Below are 22,644 nucleotides of genomic sequence, written 5' to 3'. Positions count from 1 at the left end.
ATGTAGTCGTCTGATTGATATTTGATTGCATGGTTTTTCCTGCAATAAACAATAAATTCCACAAAGGATCAGGAAACACAAGCAATATCAGCCTTCCTCACAATCCCAACTATAGTTTATATTTTAAAATCCCAGTCTTGCACCATAGTGGTAGTAACCAACATGACTGGATATTGACTGCTTAGCCCATGAACCACACCAATGCACATGTTACCACTTTAAATATTCTTACTATTATTTGTTATGTTTATTTGTTGACATTTATTTAGGCCATTGATTCTACCATTTGTGGTACTTAGTTGCTTCATTAATATATCATTTAAACATCACATTGTGTTTCCAAAAGTGGTATCAGTAATGAACATTTGGCTGAAGTTTTCCTGTGTTCAGAAACTGGGAAGAATTGATTCATGTTAAATAAAGTTTTAGGATTCTATAAAAATATATTGCTGTGCCGCAGTATGCATGCTTGGATATACACTGTTTGTCAGGAAGTCCAAAAGAGCTGGTTGGGTGACTATGCATGTGTTCATTCATAACATTAATAGAAGCAGTTTCATCTAACTAGGAATATCTGTGCCATTCAATGCATCTTGTAATATTTAGGGGGTTATTTATCTAAGTCCGAATTTATCTCAATATTTTCTGCTACAAACTCTGATCAAATTTGCTTGGGTTTTTTACTCTTATTTATTATTACATTTTCCCGAAAATTTGCTATATGAGAATAAATCTGATTTTCATGATTTTTTTCTGATTTTTCCTCCGATTTTCATAATTTATTTTTGATTTTTCAGCCGATTTCTTATGCTGTTTCGGGTTATTGTAAGAAACACAGTGCACATCAAAAAATCATTGGGACTTCTCCCATTGAATTATATGCAACCTCGACAGGTCTGAGATGTCGGATTTTCAGATTCGGACTTTTCCATCCTCAGGATTTAATAAATTCTGAAAAATTCAGATTTTTGCATTCGGAGTTTAGTAAATAACCCCCTTAATGTACTCAGACTTTGTATATGTAAATATATAGTCAAAATCAACACCGGCACTCAATCTCGTGCTAAATCCCAGGTGCTTCTCCTTAATTCAAGCAGTTAGAAGTATTAGAATAACTTTAGGGCATAATAATAAGTGGATTTATTGGAGTTTCACATAATCCCCCACATCAACGCGCTTTGGTTTTCTTTGAACTGACATCAGGAACCAAGCTAAAAACTAAAGCTTATGATCACAGCTGCCTGGAGCTTCCCAGGAACATACTATAAACAATGGGAAAATTCTGGTGGGCTGTGGTCTGTACCCCCCAACACCACCACTTTTAGAGGGGAAATTATTGCTGGTTATTAAGTTATGCATGATAGAAATGCAATAAACACCCCCTATCTCATCTCAGTAGCCAAGAAGTCACTAGCACCCTGGTATTTAGCATTAGAGGCATTGGACATGGCCACCACTGTGGGGCTGAGGTGGTTGGGGCTGCAGTAGGAGCTCCAGACAATTTTAGGATCACACATAAGTTATTTTTATTTTTTAGTAAGGGAAGATTGGGTTTTCCTGGGTTAATAAATCAATATCGGTGCTCTGGTGTCGCCTGCTATGCAGCCCTTGAGGGTGCCAGCCATTTATTTGAATGGGGCCCTAAAAGTTCTAATGAAATCTGCTTGTGTATTGGAAAATGAAGCTGATGGCTTTATCTTTTAAATCCAAATATGAACGCCATTAACTCTTATTCATTGTAAAGCAGATTAATTCAAGAGACCCAATGGCAGGATGCCAGATTACGCCTCATATTTTAATATCAACAAGTCAGGTGATGTGACATGCAGATGGTTCCTTCTCAGCATTTGTTATTCTTATCATAAAATTACAATGGGGAAGTGGGACAATAGATGACAGTGGTTAAAAGGCTACGCATCTGTCTAATGGAAATCTCATGCTCTTGAAATGCAAGGAGTAAAGGTGGCCATACACGGATAGATCCGCTCGTTTGGCGATGTCGCCAAACGAGCGGATCTCCCTCCGATATGCCCACCTTGAGGTGGGCAATATCGGGCTGATCCGATCGTGGGCCCTAGGGCCCAACGATCGGATCCTAGCGTTCGCCCAAACGGGCGGTCGGATCGCGGGACCGCATCAACGAACAGATGCGGCCGCGATCCGACGGGATTTTTAACCCCATCCGATCGAGATCTGGCCGACTTTCGGCCAGATCTCGATCGGGGAAGCCCGTCGGGGGCCCCCATACACGGGCCAATAAGCTGCCGACTTGGTCTGTCGGCAGCTTTTATCGGCCCGTGTATGGCCACCTTTAGACGTGATATTTAGAGCCCAGACACAGCACTACTGCATTGTCATTGCTGAATGCTTTACTGAGTATTTCTATCTTTTCACTCAAGTTCCTTTCATTAACCTGCACGTGTGCGCGGCCTGACCTTCTTCTCAAGCCTGTGTTGGTTGAAAGGGGGGATACAGCCAATGGTCTGAAGAGAAGGAACTGCCAGAAACTCATCAGTAGACCCTTGAGTTGACTATCCTTCCTTGCACAGCTTGAGGTTTTTCAAATTGACCAACTGCACATAAGAATTTTAATGATGAGAGAAATCATTTTGTGGCTCCTCCTCTCACTCTACAAACAGTAGAAAGGGTGGAGAGTGGTAGTTAATAATATATACATTGTAAACCCATTTTCTTATTCATATTTTATCTTGCAGCAGAGTGATCATAACTTCTTAGTGATTACTTAGTATTTGCACTATTGCAATTTAGCGCCTATATTGATATATTATCCCTACTGTATATTAACCAGGACCAGAGAGGACTTTAGCCTGAACCCAAGGGGTGAGGGATAAAGCATAGATAAAAAACAAAGGTCATTTTTTATTGTGTAGCAGTCGTTAGATATTTTCTGTATAATTATCAAGGGATGTTCAACCTCTGGTCTAAGATCATTGTTGGCCAGCATCCCAACAGCAGACAAAGGCTGTTATTGAGACTCTGGTCTTCCAGCAGTGTCAGGGCCCCTGCCTGCATGACTAAGGCTTTGTGTTCAGCAGCTGTAAATGTAAACATTATGAGTATTTTATGTCTTTGCTTTTTTTATTTTTATTTACAGACAAAAAGCCCAAAGCTCTCTTCAAGCCCACAGCCCAGTCTGGGAGATCCAGGAGAACATCTGTCAGAGGCGTCTGCTGATTCCGGAGACATGATGTTTGAAGCTGATTCGGCAGTGCCCTTTGTCCGAGGCAGCCGTACAAGAGCCAGCCTTCCGGTCGTCCGGTCCAACAATCAAACAAAAGAGAGATCACTTGGTAATTTCCCTTATTTCCCATATAGAGCGTCAGTTTTTATGAAAATCTGTTGTAAGCACTTGTATTAATGCCAAGTCTCGATGTATATTTTAAAATAACTTTAAGGCTAATGGCACACGTATTGATTCCAGCATTCAGTAGCACTGCGGAATAGCCACAAAATGTTTAGATATGCTTTCCTTTCATTAGAATGCAATAAAATCTGGCATGAGGTGCGTTGCTGGGTGCAAGGCAGCCAGGCCTGGACTGGCAATCTGTGGGTTCTGGCAAATGCCAGAGGGGCTGCTATAAGGTGCCATAGAAAGTCAGTATTTAGTGGGCTGCTGGGGGCTGTTTGGGCCTCTGTGTGGGCTGATTGGGCCTCTGTATACCTGAAATGCCAGGGCCTATTTTAATTCTCAGTCCGGACCAGAAGGCAGCCCTATGCTTACCTCCGGATATAGGTTAGGTGGTAAGCAGAGAGCTCCAGACCTACACCCACCAGTGCTCCCTAACATGTGCGCGTAAATGACGTGCAAGTAAGGGGATGGATAATTCTCCCTTATGAACCCATTTCTCCCTTTCACCATGTTGCCACATGGTAAATCACCCCTAGATGTTCTCTGTTGTGTGTGCGTGTGTTATAATTTGTGTGTGCATGTACAAGAACACAGCTTCGTGGATCACTGATGCTTTAGGTCTGCCTGAAAGTGTCGTCATTAAAGATGGCATTGCTTAGGGCTTACAGTCTAAAAGGGTGTGAGACTCAAGGTGTCCTCATGTATGTAAAAATACTCCTCATGCTCCTCAGGGAAGGCCCAGACTGGCAATCTGTGGGTTCTGGCAAATGCCAGAGGGGCTTCTATAAGGTGCCATAGAAAGTCAGTATTTAGTGGGCTGGTAGGGGCTGTTTGGGTCTCTGTGTACCTGAAATACCAGGGCCTATTTCAATTCTCAGTCCGGACCTGCCTCAGGGTGTTACTGACTTAAGGCTTTAGTAGTAGAGTGGTATAATCTAAAATGAGAAGAGAGAGACGGTGAACTGTCTTAAGTAACTGCCTGACAGGATCTTAGTGGCTTGGCCCCTGCGCAGGGCAAGGTGTGTGGGCTTCCATTGATACAGCCATCATCCAAGGCATTCCTAAGTAAAATAAACCTTAACAGAACCCACTTACCACAAAAACACACACACTGTCTGCAGTCTGCTGCAAGCGCCGTGCCATCTGCTGAATATTTTACACTCCTTTAAAAGATTTGCAGTAGGAAATTGAAACGTGTCCTTGTTAAATGAGGATCATAGGAAAAATGTAATGAACGCTCAGGGAGACTTATCACCTGCCATCTCTCCGAATATGTAATTAAAATCTCCCAGAGAATGCAGCAGGTTATTAGCCTTCCCAAACACACAACTCAGATGGTGAATATGATGCATCTGCTATTCCATGTAACTGCCTGCTTTTGTGTTGTGCTTATGGTCTAACCACACAGTTATCTAGTATGTATTGACCTGAAAAAAGTTGGGGGCTGGCATATTGAAGTTCTAATATAGCCTAATATTTTTTCTGCAGAACTGTGTGTATGTTAGTATAGTTATGTCTGTGTTTATAGGTTATAAGAAAAACGAGTGAATAGTCCTTGTTGTGAAGATTTCTCTTTATGTCGCTGTTCAGCTTGTCTTAGCCCTGATAATGTTGTATCATTACCCTGAAAATCTAGGCCTCACACCTTTCTGGCTTCTTGTTTGGAGATTATAACCTAATAGTAGTAAGAGGCCAGGCCCAGACTAGCAACCTGTGAGTTCTGGCAAATGCCAGAGGAGCTGCTGTAAGATGCCATAGACAGTCACTGTGGAGTAGGCTGGTGGAGGATTGGTTGGGCCGCTGTGTACTTGAAATGCCAGGGCCTATTTTGACTCCCAGTCCAGACCTGTAGGAGGCCTATGGGAGGTCATAACTGAGGTTGTAGCCAGTCAGTCTGAGAAAAAATGGCGCTTTAGGGCAGAGACACAAGCTCAGATTCAGGAAGATTTAGTCGCTCGGCCATAAATCAACTCTTCTTCGGGGCTACTAATCTCCCCAAATTGCCTCCCACCAGCTAGAATGTAAATCGCCGACGGGAAGGCAGTTCTGGGAGATTAGTCGCCCCCAAAGAAGAGGAGATATCTCCCCGAATCTGAGTGTGTGTCTCTGCCCTAAAGGAAACTAAACCGGTAACTAAAACCTTCACAGATCTAGGGGTAACAAAAGAACGGAAAATAATTAGGGACTGGCCTCCTCATGGTTACAGTTTTCATGCAAAAGGGGGATGCCCCCTGGTTGGAACATTTTGCCATCTTGACCACCTAGAAGATATCTCTCTCCTGCATAATGGCTTGGACTCTTCATACAGAAATGCAGATCTAGGGGCCACCAGCCCTTCACTTCTTCTTTGATCTAATAGGATTGGAGTTATTGGTGCATGGATAAACTCCAGCCTTTGCTTTGAGAATTGAGCTATTTGTCCGTAAGCCACTTGAAGTGTGTGTTTATCTGCATAGACTTAAATGTCATTTCTCACTGTCATATAATTACAAAAAACTCATAGTCAAGACATAGTTAGAGTGAGCCATGGAGTCCAAGAAGCTCAAAATATCCATTTGTTTGTATGCCACCAGTTCTGTGTATATTCTTTTCCTTCTTTTGGTTTTGTATTTATTCTTTGTGCAGTTGGCAGCATTAGGCAGTTTTGATGCCAACACAAGGAATTTAATTAAAATTTACTGGCTTTTTTATTCAAATCATTGTATGATAAACCAAGAAGAGTAATTCACAGTGAGAGACTGATATCAGTATGTCACTCTATGGGGTTGGTTTAGCAACGTTCGAATTAGAATTTATGCCTCAATTCAAATGTTTTTCCCATAAAACTCCTTAATTAAATTTATGCTTTAAAAAACTTTTATATATATATACGATATTTATTAAACGCAAAAAACTTTTGAAACTCAAATGTAAAACGTCAGCATCTAAAAGCTGCCAAGTTTACGTAGAATCAATGCAAGCTGTCTATGGCAAATTTAAAGCTTTTTTTTTTTTTCAATGCAAGTTTTTCAAAAGTACAGACTTAATCAATCAACATTTATATATTCAGATTTTTTTAAATCTTTTAAATCTTTAGATTTTTCTAAATAAGCAAAGCAAATGGAGCTCAGTCAAAGTGGAAAACAATAAACAAATTTGAATTTTGATAACACGACCAGACCTTCATAGGCAGTTAGGCCTTCTAAGTATTCAAAATAGTGGACATTTTAACTGGTTTGTGTATAAACAAATATAACACACACTGAAATATAAAGACAGTACATCTGATAGTCACTGTTTTTATATTTAGCTGGCATTTATACCATAATCAGCTTATTTCTATTGTTGCAGATACCGGTATGGGATCCATTATCCCGGAAAACCGTTATCCAGAAAGCTCTAAATTATGGAAAAGCCGTCTCCCATAGACTCAATTTTATGCAAATAATCCAAATTTTTAAAAATGATTTCCTTTTTCTCTGTAATAATAAAACAGTCCCTTGTACTTGATCCAAACTAAGATATAATTAATCCTGATTGGAAGCAAAACAAACTTAAAGGGTTTATTTAATATATTTTTGATTTTTTAGTATTTTTAAGGTATGAGTATGAATATCCAAATTACAGAAAGATCTGTTATCTGAAAAAACCCAGGTCCCAAGCATTCCTGTATATAGCATAAAAAAAAGGTTAATTTTGAGGTTAACTATCCTATTTTTTATAATATAGCATATAATTGTACAGGTATGGGATCTGTTATCCGGAAACCCATTATCCAAAAAGCTCCAAATTACAGACAGGCATTCTCCCAGTACAATGAAATAATCCAAATTTTTGAAAATGATCCCTTTTTCTCCGTAATTTTTCTGCTTAACAAAGGGGCGTGCCCCGAAACGTTGCACTGCATTTAATAAAATCACAAGGGCTTGCCCTGCTTAACCAAACTCCTGTGTGCCGGTGATCCTTCTACGCTCCGTAATAATAAAACAGAAGCTTGTACTTGATCCCAACTAATAGAAATTAATCCTTATTGGAAGCAAAACCAGCCTATTGATTTTATATTTTAAGTTATATTCATTTTTTAGTAGACTAAAGGTAGGAAGATCGAAATTATGGAAAAATCCGTTATCCGGAATACCCCAGGTACCAAGCATTCTGGATAACAGTTCCCATACCTGTATTTTGCTGCTCTTTCACACGAATCATTGCTACTTGGTGTTATACAAAGATGAAGAATAGGGCCTAGTATATTGATTCCTAAATTGCAGGGCTGCCCCACCCAGTGGGTCTGAAGAGGTGGCAGTGGGACTGAAGGTGAAACATGGCAATGGAATATATTGGCTCTCTTACAATAACAATAATACCCAAACCTGAATTTTTCACATTAACCCTGACAGTGCAAGCGCAGACTCTATGGCTACTGTTGATTGACTCTGTCATGAGGAAGCGGAAGAGACTAGGAATTCAGTGTCTGATGAAATACCACAGGGTACCTACCCTTCACAGGCACGTAGCAAAACAAATTATTCCATGCTATGAGGAAATTGCTGCTCTACCTGCATATTATTTTGTCGGTTTCACCTTGACAGAGCAGATTAAAAACCTTAAAGGGATACTGTCATGGGAAAACATGTTTTTTTCAAATCGAATCAGTTAATAGTGCTGCTCCAGCAGAATTCTGCACTGAAATTCATTTTTCAAAAGAGCAAACAGATTTTGTTATATTTAATTTTGAAATCTGACATGGGACTAGACCATACCTCCCAACTGTCCCTTTTTCGGAGGGACAGTCCCTCTTTTGAGAGCTCAACCTGCTGTCCCTCATTTGTACTGGAAAGTCCCTATTTTCTCTGCACTGAACAGCCAGAAAAAGAAACAAAGTTTCTAACTTAATTGGCTTTTAGCAGAGAGCACAGAACAGCTAACAGGTGCAGATAAGATACTGTGTAACAATTTTGAGACACCAAAAAACTGTTTAAATAAGGAGAAATATTTTCAAACTTTCATAACCTGCCAAATTTTGTAAAATGAAAATGGTAATTAAGGGGTGTGGCCACAGAAAAGGGCGTATTCAAAAAATGTCGCTGTGCTACGTGCGAAAAAAATATTTGTCCCTCTTTTTACTTCCAAAATATTGGGAGGTATGCTAGACATATTGTCAATTTCCCAGCTGCCTCCAGTCATGTGACTTGTGCTTTGATAAACTTCAATCACTCGTTACTGCTGTACTGCAAGTTGGAGTGATATCACCCCCCACCAGCAGCCTAACAACAGAACAATGGGAAGGTAACCAGATAACAGCTCCCTAACACAAGATAACAGCTCCCTGGAAGATCTAAGAACAGCACTTAATAGTTAAAGCCATGTCCCACTGAGGCTGATTCAGTTACATTAAGTAGGAGAAATAACAGCCTGCCAGAAAGGAATTCCATCCTAAAGTGCAAGCACAAGTCACATGACTGGGGCAGCTGGGAAAATGACAAAATGTCTAGCCCTATGTCAGATTTCAAAATTGAATATAAAAAAATCAGTTTGCTCTTTTGAGAAATGGATTTCAGTGCAGAATTCTGCTGGAGTAGCACTATTAACTGATGTGTTTTGGAAAAAACATGTTTTTCTATGACAGTATCCCTTTAAGTCCCATACAATAGTAAAAGGATAGTATATTCTTTTCAAAACTCATTGAGGCCCTGCAGTGCTACAATTTCTTTATGTTTTTAAAGCAATATCTAAAAGATGTAACAGAGACCTCCTTTAGGTGACCACAAAGTAATTAGAACTTGAGTCAGTGAGGCAGCCAGTAGCTGAGCCAAAAGGAAAATGAATATATAATCTTTTATGGGAAAGTTGATCTGTTTTTATGAATATATCGAAAGAGTGCATTATTCGATACCCACCGGGCCTGCTTGGGACTGATGTGTGTTCTGTTTCGTCTATGGGGCAGATTTACTAAAGGGTGAAGTGGCAAACGCTGGCGACAGGGACATTGCCGATTTACTAACGGGCACAGGTGCCAATAGTGAAAGAGATAGACGCTACCACTCATTCACACTCTCTTGCCAAGCGACAATTCACTCTGGTGAATGGACGTTACTCCGCAAATTCACTAAAATGTGGATTTTACTGAACGTTACCTCTTTCGCCAGAGTTGCCTTCGCCAGCTCAGACGAAAGTGCACTGGAGTGCATAGATCTTCAGTAGCGTCACTAGAGGGGGCGGGCCCTGGTGCATGATGCGCAGCCGGGCCCCGTCCCCTCTGTACGGCCGCATTTTCAGTGGCGCACGGGCTGCCGGGGGGGCCCTGAGGGGGTGCGGGCCCTGGTCCCCCGGTAGTTCCACCACTGTAGATCTTCCTCAGTCTTCTGTTACTTACATCATATTCTTTAATGGAAAAAGCATCAAAGTTCAAAAAGTTTTTTCCTTTTTTCAGAGTGATAGCCTGCAAAAGTCCTTAAAAATTTTTTTGGGGGGTAACCGGTTTCCCCCATACATTTTCTAGCATATGGAACATTAATTATACAGCCGGCTCATGTGTAGGACATTATAATAACTCTAATGTCTTTATTAAGGTTCCCTGGACATGTGTAATTAACAGTATTTGCTGAAACATATAACATAAAGACGTTTAATTTCTCCTCGTATGCAAATTAACCTGAGAGCAAGACCTCTATCGAATTTGCGCTAGGCAGAAATGAACGCTAGCGCATCTTCGCTTTGAATCGCTCGCATTGGCAAAGTAACGATAGCCAGCGTTCGGCACCCATGACGAAACTCCACATTTTAGTGAATTATCGTTCTCTGAGCGAATTTTCGGCTTGCGAAGTGTAGCGATGGGTGCGAATCTGCCCCTATGACTTGCTGCTAGCACACTTCCATAGTGACATGAATTAACAACATTATCCAAAGAGGTATGGGACCAAGGAGGACTAGTTCTGGTGTCAGGAAGCCTTGACAAATACTTCTTCCATGTTGTTAAACTAACAGCTAGTAAAGAGAGCTTTGTAAACGCTACACTATTTGTTTTACCTTCTCCGTGAGAAATATGGCTGCAAGAAAAGGTGGACAACCAGGTTCTGCCACTGTCATTAATCTTAGTGAAAGTGACAGGCTGTAGAATTGCCTGTCGAGAACAGGTTGAGGAATTTCTCTCTGTTGTGCTTACTTGTTGACTAAAACATTCCACAGAGTCATGTATATTTATAGGGCCTTTGTGCTAAACATCAAATGCTACTACTGTTCAATCCTGGTATCACTGAACCACTTTATGGTTTGGAGCTTAAAGGGATACTGTCATGGGAAAAAAAAATTTTTTCAAAATGAATCAGTTAATAGTGCTGCTCCAGCAGAATTCTGCACTGAAATCCATTTCTCAAAAGAGCTAACAGATTTTTTTATATTCAATTTTGCAATTTGACATGGGGCTAGACATAGTGTCAATTTCCCAGCTGCCCCATGTCATGTGACTTGTGCTCTGATAAACTTCAATCACTCTTTACTGCTGTACTGCAAGTTGGAGTGATATCACCCCCCTCCCTCCCCCCCAGCAGCCAAACAAAAGAACAAATGGAAGGTAACCAGATAATAGCTCCCTAACACAAGATAACAGCTGCCTGGTAGATCTAAGAACAGCACTTAATAGTAAAAACCCATGTCTCACTGAGACACATTCAGTTACATTGAGAAGGAAAAACAGCAGCCTGCCAGAAAGCATTTCTCTCCTAAAGTGCAGGCACATGACCAGGGGCAGCTGGGAAATTGACAAAATGTCTAGCCCCATGTCAGATTTCAAAATTGAATATAAAAAAATCTGTTTGCTCTTTAGAGAAATAGATTTCAGTACAGAATTCTGCTGGAGTAGCACTATTAACTGATTCATTTTGGAAAAAAAATTTTTTCCCATGACAGTATCCCTTTAACATTGCTTTGTGTGATCTCTGCCAGCAGGTGTTAAAGTAGACTTTTGGCATGTGAAAATCATGGGATGGAGGGGCAAATATCCCTGTTCATGAATATTGTTGTCCTGAAAATGTCACCTGCTGATCTTCTTGGGTTGTGATTGGTATTATAGTATGTTGTGGAGTTTATTCTCGTTTGCTTAAATGGGTACTCAACATCACCTTGTAGCTCTCTACTGTATCAATCAAGACAAGTTCTCATAAGTTTCACAACTTCCATAAATCATGGCTCTCACTGTAAAAAAAATAGAGCTTTGTGTCCTGTTTGAAGACCTCTTATCAAAGGGGATCCTAGTGCCTTCGTATTTTACAGCCTTTTTAAGATAAGATAAACTATAACTGACATATTTCTCACGAAGGCGCATTGTTTGTATCACTCCCGGCATATATCTGCCTTCAGAAAGGTAATTTATTCAACAAGTATGATTTTAATCTCTAACAAAATGCCTGGAATTCAGCTACTTACTTTTTCTTTAATACAACAAACGGCACTGCAGTGTTCTTAGAGGGAAGAAATGATATAGTTATTATTCCTAGAACAGAAAAAAAGTTTGGATAATTAAATTTTAAATTGGGATTTCTTTTTGTTATACTCCCTTTACTTGAGACAATAGAACAGATACTTCTGTAGAGTAAAACTGTCCTTTAGAAAGGTGGGATTCATATAAGTTTCTTGGTCCTATTGTACAATAAAAATAACTAATTACATGATTGGTATTATAAAGCTAGCTTTCAAATGGAATTTCTTTAAGACGCTGAGAAAACAGGCTTCAAGTACCAATTGGCAAAGATGTAATATTAAAAGGTTTAGGAAAAATGCTCAGACTCACCGCAGGTGGAGAGTTGAAGTTCGGCAGCCCCAAGGTTCCAGCCGGCTGCAGGAGTCTCTTAGCATCCCACACTGTGCACAGTATAGAGAAGAAAATGGAAATGGAGTTCCGCACACCAGGCTGCTTGTTTAAAAACCAAATATCTTTATTTGATCCATGTTAAAAAACAAGCTGCATGGCTAGCTTGACGCGTTTCGGGCACAGCTGCCCTTAATCATAAGCAAAGATGTAATATTAATTGGTGGTAGTGGTTGCGTAGTGTGAGCTGAAATCTGGAAAAATTCACACCTGTCCAAACTGTGATAGGGGAGCATGGGAAACGCCATTCTTTTATACAAAAATCAAAGTTCCTGTAGGGGTAAAGTGGTTGGCACATCTAAGTGATAAAGGGACAGTTTACTGCTTGACAGAAGCCCATTTAATAGTTGTTGAATACTTTAAACAGTCATATTTAATTACAGAGCATGAGCTCTCCTACAGAGGTGCCAGTATCATAAACATGGCACTAGCCTATATTACATGCTTATAATAATATATACGCTTATATTTCTTAGTACATTGTCCTTTTTATTAGTGCATCCTATACTAATGGCAGTTTTGCCCATGGCCATTGCTGAATTTGTCAACCAAACTGTTGCTTGCTGAGCCAGCTGTATAGTCACCAAGTAGCTTCACTCATTGTGTGGTTCTGTCTACATCATTCCATTTGTTTTTCATTAAAAAAAACTTTTGGGCATAATGGAAGTAAAGAATGCTGTGTACCTTGCTGCTTTGTAATAGATCTAGTCCTTTCCTGGGCACATTTATGTTCCTTACAGTTCAACGGTAGTGAGTACCACACCATCAGTGCATCACTGTGCTTCACCCAATGGCGTAACTAAATGTTATCTGGCCCCACCAATAGAATTCAATTCAGGGCCCCAAAATATTGGTACATTAAACTAGTGTACCAAGATTTATTGAAATGGCTAAAGGACTAACTGGGCTTCCGCTATAGTTATGGCCTGGCTTTACCTACATGCACCCATTTTATGCTGTACATGCCACATAAATGATGATGATTATACCCATGATTCCTGATCATAAATAATAAATAATACATAAATCTGGGCCTGGATAGATAGATAGATAGATAGATAGATAGATAGATAGATACTGCCCAAAGAGCAGGTATTTGGGGCACACCATTATTCTATTACAGCTACAAAGTAACTGCTTCCTCTGATCCCTTTTCTCAACACTTAATGGGTTTTATTTTTTTTAAAAAGGAGATTTTTACAGCTTTCGGATGTGCCGATAGCTAGGATGGAAAGCCCTATGGGCACCTGATAGCACAAAACACAGTGTATGTTAATTGGGCAATGCCAGACTCTCATAAAAATGTTGAACTTCTCAGTGTTAGAAATCTTTACTCAGACATAAATGGCTATGCTAATGAGCTCAGAGGCCCAATGGAAGCCAGTGAGTTAATCGAGACTTCAAAACTGGCTTTATTTTTTTTTTCCACTCTTGGTTTCAATCATTTTTATCTGGATAGCAGACTTGGGAAATAAATATATTGGCTTTGCCCCAGTGAATTTGTCTATAAAGGAGCTTTCCAATAAACGAGCGGAGGGGAACCTTTCGCAAATCACGGCCCCTTTTTGTCCGCTCCTCTGATCTGCTTCATGTGTTGGGATGATATTTACTCTCAACAGTTGCACTACTTTGATCAGTCATGTTGCATTTTCCCGTTCAGTATACGTGTGTATTAAAGTCCATATGCCTTTGAAAGTGTGCCTTTTATTTACATTCCCATCTTTCAAAAGCCTTTCTGTAATGTTCTACTACTAGTTTTGTTCTGCAATTTTCCTTGGAATTCAGTCAAGAACATTAAATGCCTTAGGGCCTGTTTATAAACAGCAAAACTGTCCATTTGTGCTTGAATGTTCTTGTATTTCTTATAAGAGAAATACTAAAATATTAACCCCAATTCAATAAGACCTGCGTGATGTTTAGAGATATCTCTATCTTTGCATTCTGTTTAGGCTACTGTCTTAATAATCACCCAGTCACAGCTGGAACATAAAGAAAATGCTGCACATACTGCTGTTCAAAATGTTCTTAAAGGGAAAGTAAAGTCTAAAATAGAATAAGGCTAGAAATGCTGTATTTTGTATACTAAATATAAACATGAACTCACTGCACCACAAGCCTAATCAAACAAATGATTTATGCTTTCAAAGTTGGCTACAGGGGGCTGTCATCTTGTAACTTTGTTATACATCTTTGACTGTGCACATGCTCAGTGTGGTCTGGGCTGCTTAGGGATCATCATAAACAAAGCTGCTTGAGTTCTGCATGGCTGGGAAGTAAGGCGGGGGCTCCCCCTGCTGTTCATAAGCAAGATTGTTTCCCTGCTCAGCAGTTAGGGACCGTCTGACAATTCCTATCCACAGCAGTAAATGAAGGGAGAATTTCATTGCATACAGTCAGGTTTCTTATAAAAACGGTACACATTTTTTAATTAAAGTATATTGGAGATAGATTTCTTTTTCATTAAAGTAAAAAAGGAATTTTATTTTTTTGGCTTTACATGCCCTTTAATTCAATAAGGTTTATATTTATGGAATGTGCTTACTAAATTGCAATAGTACCATGAATACATGATTTGCTTATGAAGAGTATGTCTGCTCTGTTCTGGTGGCAGCTGATGCCCTTAGCTTGCAAGAACCCAAAATAGGTATTATCACTGACCTATGCAGATCACCTAGCTAGCAGCCAATGAGATTTTTTTCTTATCTGTTTCTCATATAGGTACACCAAGTGCTACCATCCCAATCAGTATTAGTATTAGTACAGATAATAAGGGACTTATAATGGTGTGATGACTTCTATGCTTCTTGTTTGGGATGGTTTTGAGGGCTAAGTATTAGTTTCAGATGGCAGCCCAATGATCATCTCCTAAAGGCTCACTAAGTAGAAGGAAGGGGATGGTAGCCACACAGTAAGTTAGTCTCATAAAAACTTCTATCATGCATAGGGCAAGCCAGAGGTACTTTGTGGGGTTGCTGTTGGAGCAGTGATTGGTTCTACAGTGAAGTACGTTTTAATGCATTCCCCCAAACCTTGGTCATTTTTCATTTATTATGTATTGCATATGTATAAATTCGATAAACAGAGTAAGCCTGAAACGTCGCTGCTATTTGTTCATCCTGAAATAAGCCCTTTTGGAATAAAGGCCTTTTAAGAATTTACCTCAAGTGTGGTGCTGTCTGTTTATCGAAATTGTTCACAGAACAGGTGGAGGTGGCCACCTCAGACCTGCACCTGCATCCAATATACCCTATGGGTGAGTGCTGACTTCTAATCTTCTTTTTTGCATATGTATAAAGAAATTTGCCATAATTTTTTACCCACTTTGATATAATAATGCACAATATACACCATACCCTATATGGGGTTTAAGAAGGCTCAAGCATTCAGCTATTAAAATCAAGGGAGAATTCCTAAACTCTTGTGTGGTTTCTTAATTCCTGCTGATCATTTTTCCCCCCGAGCAGTTTATTCAAAAAAATAAAAAGCTCGGCACCGAAATGAATGTCTTTTACAGACTCGGCTGCATGTGTGGTCACTCTAAAATAGACACAAGTGTCACACTTATTGACAATATTCATTAAAGTTACCTGTGTCCAAACACTGTCCTTGCACTTCCATATACTTGAACCTATCTTCACTGCATCCATCCTGCCTCTTCAGCTGAATCCTGTGTAATTGTAAATATTGACCCTGTGTTCCCCTGGAGCAACTGCCAAACGGACAGTGGTGGTAATTCCAGGGTTCCTACAGCGGGTTTTGTCAGGGTTATGTGCAGCAGACTTGAGTGCAACCCTGTCCTGAAAATGTTAACTGCAACTTGTACCTGATTCAAGGGAAAAGCACACTAAAGCTGGCCATAGACATACAGATATAATCATACGAATCCCCAATTCGTACGATTTTTGGACCGTGTGTGGAGTGTCCCGACATTTTTCGTGCCATGACTATCGGTCGTTCAGTCGATCGGACAGATGTTAGAAAATTTCTGTCGGCTGCCGATAATATCTCGCCATGGATTGCCGATCTGATAATTTTCAGTGGGAGACTGTCACCAGCTTTTGTCGGACATAAGCTTTCGTACGATTGCTGTCAGGGGCAGAACATCGTCTGATCTGTTCTTTTTCTACTTTATTTAAACTGAAAGGAGAAGGAAAGGTTAAAACTAAGTAAGCCTTATCAGAAAGGTCCATCTGAATATACCAGTAAACCCCCAAAGTAATGTTGCTCTGAGTCCCCTGTCAAAAGAAAACTGCATTTCTTTCCTTCTATTGTGTACACATGGGCTTCTGTATCAGACTTCCTGCCTTCAGCTTAAACCTCATTGCCCTGGGCAAGAGCATGCTCAGTTTGCTCCTCTCCCCCCACCCCTCCCTTCTCTACTGTAATCTGAGCCCAGAGCAGGGAGAGACTCAGGCAGGAAGTGATGTCACACCACATTAATACTGCAGCTCCTATACTAAACAAACAGAGAGTTTCTAGAGCTGTTTACTCAGGTATGGTAAAATATTCTACAGAATAAATATAGCATTCTAGCTTGCACTATTGCAGCTAATCTATTGGCAATAAAATTCCTCCGTGGCTTTCCTTCTCCTTGAAGGTTAGTGGCAGATTGGGAGATGGGGACGTCTGTTTGTTCGTCTGATATTGCAGGTAAATCTGCACTTCTATGGCCACCTTTAGTTGCAGAATTGTGGCAGACACCACTCGCCGAACTGACCGAATAATACTGGAATTTGGAAAAAATGCTAAATTTTTGGTGAAAAAAAAAGGCATAGGCAGCATAGGTTTGGCATTGGCAATTTCAATATTCCCCACAGCCAGTCTACATATTACATACCCATACTACATACTCATACTCAGGTCCGCCATCAGAAATTGCAGGGCTCCATACGACAAAATTTCCTGGGCCCCCTGTGCTGCGTCCACCAAAAGCCTCACCTACAGGTCCGCCCCCCACCACACAGTAACAAAAAAAAACATTAATGGCTAGGGTTCCCACATGTTAATAAAAAAATATTGGTGGTCAGGGCCCCCTCATTGAAAAAAACATTTGTGGTCAGGGCCCCCCCATTAAAAAAATCTTGGTGGCTAGGACCCCACATGGGGGAAAAAATTGGTGGCCGGGGCCTGGCCCCATGTTATAAGAAAATTGGTGGCCAGGGCCCCCCTTAAACATCCATGTAAAAAAACTTGCCCCCTCGAGAAGTTTTAAAAAAATTGGTGCCCAGGGCCCCACCACACAACAGGGACCACAAAGGGTTACCTTTAGGGGGGCCCTGCCATGTTACACTTACTTCATTAGTGTGGCCCACCTGCTGTCAGTGAGCTGCCAACTACAGAAGGGAGGAGGGGAGCACAGGTGGCTGCATCTTCTTCCAGTGACAGCATTTTCTCCCCTTATTGGTCACAGAATTTCAAGTCCTGGTAAAGCTGCATGGTGATTGGATGAGCTGGAGGAGAAGTTCAGACCTCAGTTATCAAATCCCTGAGCAGCTCAGAGACTTAGAAAAGTGACCAATTACGGGAAGTATTGGACAGAAGATACCTCCCCTTGTGCTCCCGCCCTGCCTTCCTGAAGTCAGCAGTTCTCAGAAAGCAGGTGGGCCCGGCTAATCAAGTAAGTGCGGTGTGGCCGGGCCCCCCTGTTCCCCCCTGATGGCTGCCCTGCTCATACTACATACCGATACTACATTCCCCACCTTTAGAGGGAATACTTCTAGACCATGTTCCTAACCCTGTCATGGGCCCATCCCTTGACCAATGCCATGCTCAGTTCTTGGGGCTCCTGGTCTGCTGTTTCCCAGCTTGGTTACTGGCTCTGGTGTTTACTATTATGCCATTTCTAGTGCTACTATAGGATGATTAGTAAAAGAAATTAGCAACTGAACTTTCAGATAAGGCTGAGGGGGCTACTGAACTGGGCTTGCTAAGAGATTTATGATGTATAACAATTGGCTATTCTGAAATTGCTAAGGGGCTGCTGGAAGGTAATCCGTTAAGGTGGCCATACTCAGAGAGATCCGCTTGTTTGGCGATGTTGCCAAATGAGTGGATCTCTTCAAGGTGGGCAATATCAGGCTTATCCTATCGTGGGCCCTAGGGCCCAACAATTGGATCATAATGCACGGAATATGGGCGGTTGGATTGCGGGACAGCATCAACGAACAGATTCGGTCTGCAATCTGACTGGATTCTAAGTCCTGCCTGGTCAACATCTGGCTGACTTTTGGGCAGATATTGATCGGGGAAGCCCATTGGAGGGCCACATACAAAGGCCAATAAGCTGCTGACTTGGTCTGTCGGCAGCTTTTATTGGCCCATGTATGACCACCTTAAGAGAGCCATGGTGGATATGATATGGTCCATCCAAAAGATATTTTTTGCACCCATGGACAAAAAGAAATGAAGGAGAATATTGGCCGGCACCTGGGCCTGCAGACATCACAGCTACAGACTTCACAGAAAGAATAGCCTTGTGGCCCCTGTGTTGAAGGTGACTTGCCCTTGAGATCCAGTCCCCCTAATAACAAGGTCTCATTTATACAGGTTTAATGTGTCCTTTAGAAGCAGACACAGAAACATAAAGGCAGAAGAGAAGGTGGGTGGATTAACCATCACATGAATATCTTATGTGTATTGTCAGTATGACTAGAATGTGGATTTTGCAGTCATAAATTAAAATGTTGAAAAACAAAGAGAAAAAAAAACAATTCAGCTTACCTTAGGGTGACTGCAGGCCATACTGTGAGTTTGAGCATAATATTATGGAAAACAATCAAATAAATACACAGTAGGCACCATAAATCAGAGGAAAAGTTGAGTGATATATGGCAATTGCATGTCAGGAGGAACACACTAAATGGTTCCAGGGAGAGTTGAATAGAGCATAGGGGAACACACCTAAACACGCAAGGGCTAAGCTCACTGTTTATTAACCCCAGGGCAGCGGCTACAAATACAGACTACCAGCATCCCCTGCTCCCTTTGTGTTTGGGAACAGTTGAAATCCATCATGTGTGGGGACTGGGATTGACTTGGTGAACCAGATCAAGTCATTTCCTGCCTATTAATTACCTAGCTGTGACCCATAGCACTAACATTGCCTAAAAAGGGATATTGCCTTGTTTAACAGGATAAAAGTTTTCCGTCCTTCAGTTTAAATGAAATTCAAATAAAACACTTAGCTCAGAGTATGAGGCATTTCTGCTATGGACAGGCAAGAAAAAAAAGAAAGAAAAAAAAGCTTATTCTGCATTTCCTATATCTGTTTCTGGTGTTTTGCCGCAACCATTACATTTATGGAATACACGGCCAACAAGTTGCACAGGAACGCCTACCTAAAGGTCCAATTTGTTGCAGTGGTAACATCTGTTTACAGAGCTGGCTAAGGGCACCCAAGGAAAGGTATGGCACTTGGCACAGGTGACAGTGGCTTATAGTGTATCTTGAAACATTCCCAGGTTATATCTGAATAAAATTCTATAAAGAAACTGCAGCACCACCATCTGTTCATTTTGGCCAATCAGTCATAGCAGAAAATCAAGTTAGTGAGAAGAGAGAAGTCTTTTGCTGTTGCTTTGCTTAGAACTGACCAGAGAAATGTCAGATGACTCTTCTCTCCTCACTAACTTCATTTTCTAAGCGGAGCAACATCCCAAGATTTTCCTGTTCTCACTAACGTCATTTTCTGCAAACTGCTTCCGATTTGCTGAAGTCAACATCAGGCGGTGGTGCTGGCTTTCAATTCAGTATAATACAGGTATGGGACCTGTTATTCAGAATGCTCGGGACCTGGGGTCTTCTGGATAATGGAACATTCTTTAATTTGGATCTTCATACCTTAAGTCTGCTAGAAAATCCTTTAAACATTAACCCCAATAGGCTGGTTTTGCTTCCAATAAGGATTGATTTTATTTCAGTTTGGATCAAGTACAAGGCACTGATTTATTATTACAGAGAAAAGGGAAATCATTTTTAAAAATTTGGATAAAATGGAGTCTATGGGAGATGGCCATTCTGTAATTCGGAGCTTTCTGGATAACAGGTTTCTGAAAAACGTATCCCATACCTGTAGCAGTGTCAAAAAAAATCAAATATACTGTATATATATCCTTTAAAGCCCATTTCTTTAGAGACATAAACTATCATCTAGCCTAGAAGTTTGGCGGCATCTTTCTTATGTGGTTACCAATCATATTCTAGAATTGCCACATTATTTTGGTATTGATTGGCAGTTGGCTAATTTAATAAGCCACTTGTATTTGTAATAGACTTGATATAGGCACTTTTGTGCTCTAGTTATATTATAAAGTCCCTCTCCATTCTCCTGTTTCAAGTTGTGCCACAGTCTAGCAGTTGACATGATGACAGAGGAAATCACAATTGCAAGCTCTTCTCTCAAACAAACTCGTGCCTTTATGTAATCTCCTGACTATTCAAAAACTTGTTATATCCTTATAATTTACACTAGGGGGTGCATTATACCATTGATCTGCAACAGCATGGAGTCTAGTAATAAGTAATAAGCCAGTGTCAACTAAATGTGCTTACAGAATATATATTTTTAAGAGAGGTACAATCCTTGCTTCTAGGCCCCTGTTAGGAAACTTTTACAAGAAACTATGTTTCTTCTTGGAACTGCCTAGATGCACCAGGCTTACACTCGCATACACAATACTAGACCTAACGTGTAACCCTTCTGCAGTGGAATTGTATCCTAGATAGCTGATAATCATAACAGAGAAAGGGTCAACTTCCTGGCCTTAATTGGGGCACACACATGCACTAATCTGCAGCATTAGGGTAAGGTCACACCCGGCGACTAATCGTCTCTTCTTTGGGGCGACTAATATCCCCGAACGGCTTCCCCTTGTCTTCCGCCTGCTATAATAAAAAAACGCCTGAGGCATGGCACTCGTGGTGCTTCATTTTCCGAAGTCGCCTCACGAGGAAACCAACGCCATGCCGCAGACAGGGGGAAGCCGTTCAGGGAGATTAGACGCCCCAAAGAAGAGGCGATTAGTCGATGGGCGACTAAATCTCCCGGAATCTCCAGGTCATGTGGTGGTTCACTGATAATTTCTTATTTCTATTATATTTAAAAGGGTTAAGGATTGTGTCTCCTTTAACTTCTTTTGCTACCCTTTCATTTTAGCACAGTTATGTTTCATCCATTATTTTGTCTCTTTCACATGTCATGTGCGGAATGGAATGTATGTTGTGATCCGAAACAAACAAATAGAACTGTTACACCATTCTGAAAGCAAACAGCATGACCTCAAGCAGGATATGGGTGTTTGCATGTTCAGTTATTACCATTGCATGAAATTCAGTGCTAAATTCCTCCCTTGCATTCTTCATAGCACATGGCACTGTATTAAAAGATAGTGCTGCTTTTGTTCCTCTGGCCAAGCTAAAATATATAACGACCACACACCCCCCCCCCAGAAACTGCCGTGGATTTGCCCAGCATCACAGTATAATAAAAAACTTGGGCATCACCTTATTTGATGGCTTCACCCCAAATGTCATTAGTCGGAGAGCTTTAGGCACAGCTATGGGGTATTTACAGTAATGTTCATCAGTCTACCATGCAGACAAGAGCAAATATGTTATATGCTAAATCTACCTGGAGGATAACTCAGTCCTTTGGTCTTAGTATTGAGTCTCTTTAGGTAGAGGGGCACTGTGCATGGCCACTCTTTTTAGGACCCCCGCCCGCCGTTAAGAAAGTGCTGGGGAGGGGGATTTTTTTAAACATATTCTTAGAGGAAGCAGATCCCGAGGTCCAGGCCCCCAGTCCCCCTGCGAGCATACCTCCCAACATATTGCAAATAGAAAGGACTAAAAGATTTGCAGAGTGTACCGTCCATTTTGTGGCCACACTTCCTAATTACCATGTTCATTTTACAAAATTTGGCAGGTTATCAAAGTTTGAACACATTTCTGTGTTTTTTATGTGTTATTACAGTTTTGTAATGGATTGCCCTTTAAATTGCAAGTCACAGTTTTCCCAAAGACCTGCTTATCTTAAATCATTACAATTGCTTCTTTACATATCTTAAATTGTTACAAAAGTAACAATTTGCAAATGGCACATATTCTGGGCTCTCTGCCGAAAGCCAATTAAGTTAGAAACGTTATATCAGGGGTGGCCAAAATGTAGATCGGGATCTACCAGTAGACCTTTAGCTGGTGATCAGTAGATCTCAAGACACTGTCAACAAACAGCTTGTCTATATCATCCTCCTGTTTTATGCTTTTCATTCAGATATTTATATTAAGGTTACATAAGTAATAGTTGTTTGGTAAATATAGCAAAATAAATTCTCTTATAAATCAATATAATATTTAAGTAATATTTTCCATGGAATATAATTAGGAATGCACCGAATCCCGGATTCCGTTCGGGATTCGGCCTTATTCACCGGAT

At 40.7% G+C, this 22,644-nt stretch overlaps 1 protein-coding gene across 14 annotated transcripts in view; it reads left to right on the top strand.

The window, feature by feature from the left end:
- kiaa1217.S (KIAA1217 S homeolog) overlaps positions 1-22,644 on the top strand; it is a 261,072-nt gene that overhangs the window by 130,725 nt on the left and 107,703 nt on the right. For all 14 annotated transcript variants that reach the window (XM_041567402.1, XM_018269086.2, XM_041567400.1 and 11 more), the window contains one exon: positions 3,116-3,311. In XM_041567402.1, coding sequence (XP_041423336.1) covers positions 3,116-3,311 — 196 coding nt within the window. The remainder of the gene's footprint in view (positions 1-3,115; positions 3,312-22,644) is intronic.

The sequence above is a fragment of the Xenopus laevis genome, chromosome 6S (genome assembly GCF_017654675.1).
Source record: "Xenopus laevis strain J_2021 chromosome 6S, Xenopus_laevis_v10.1, whole genome shotgun sequence".
Taxonomy (NCBI): domain Eukaryota; kingdom Metazoa; phylum Chordata; class Amphibia; order Anura; family Pipidae; genus Xenopus; species Xenopus laevis.
This window is presented reverse-complemented; position numbering and strand designations above follow the sequence as displayed.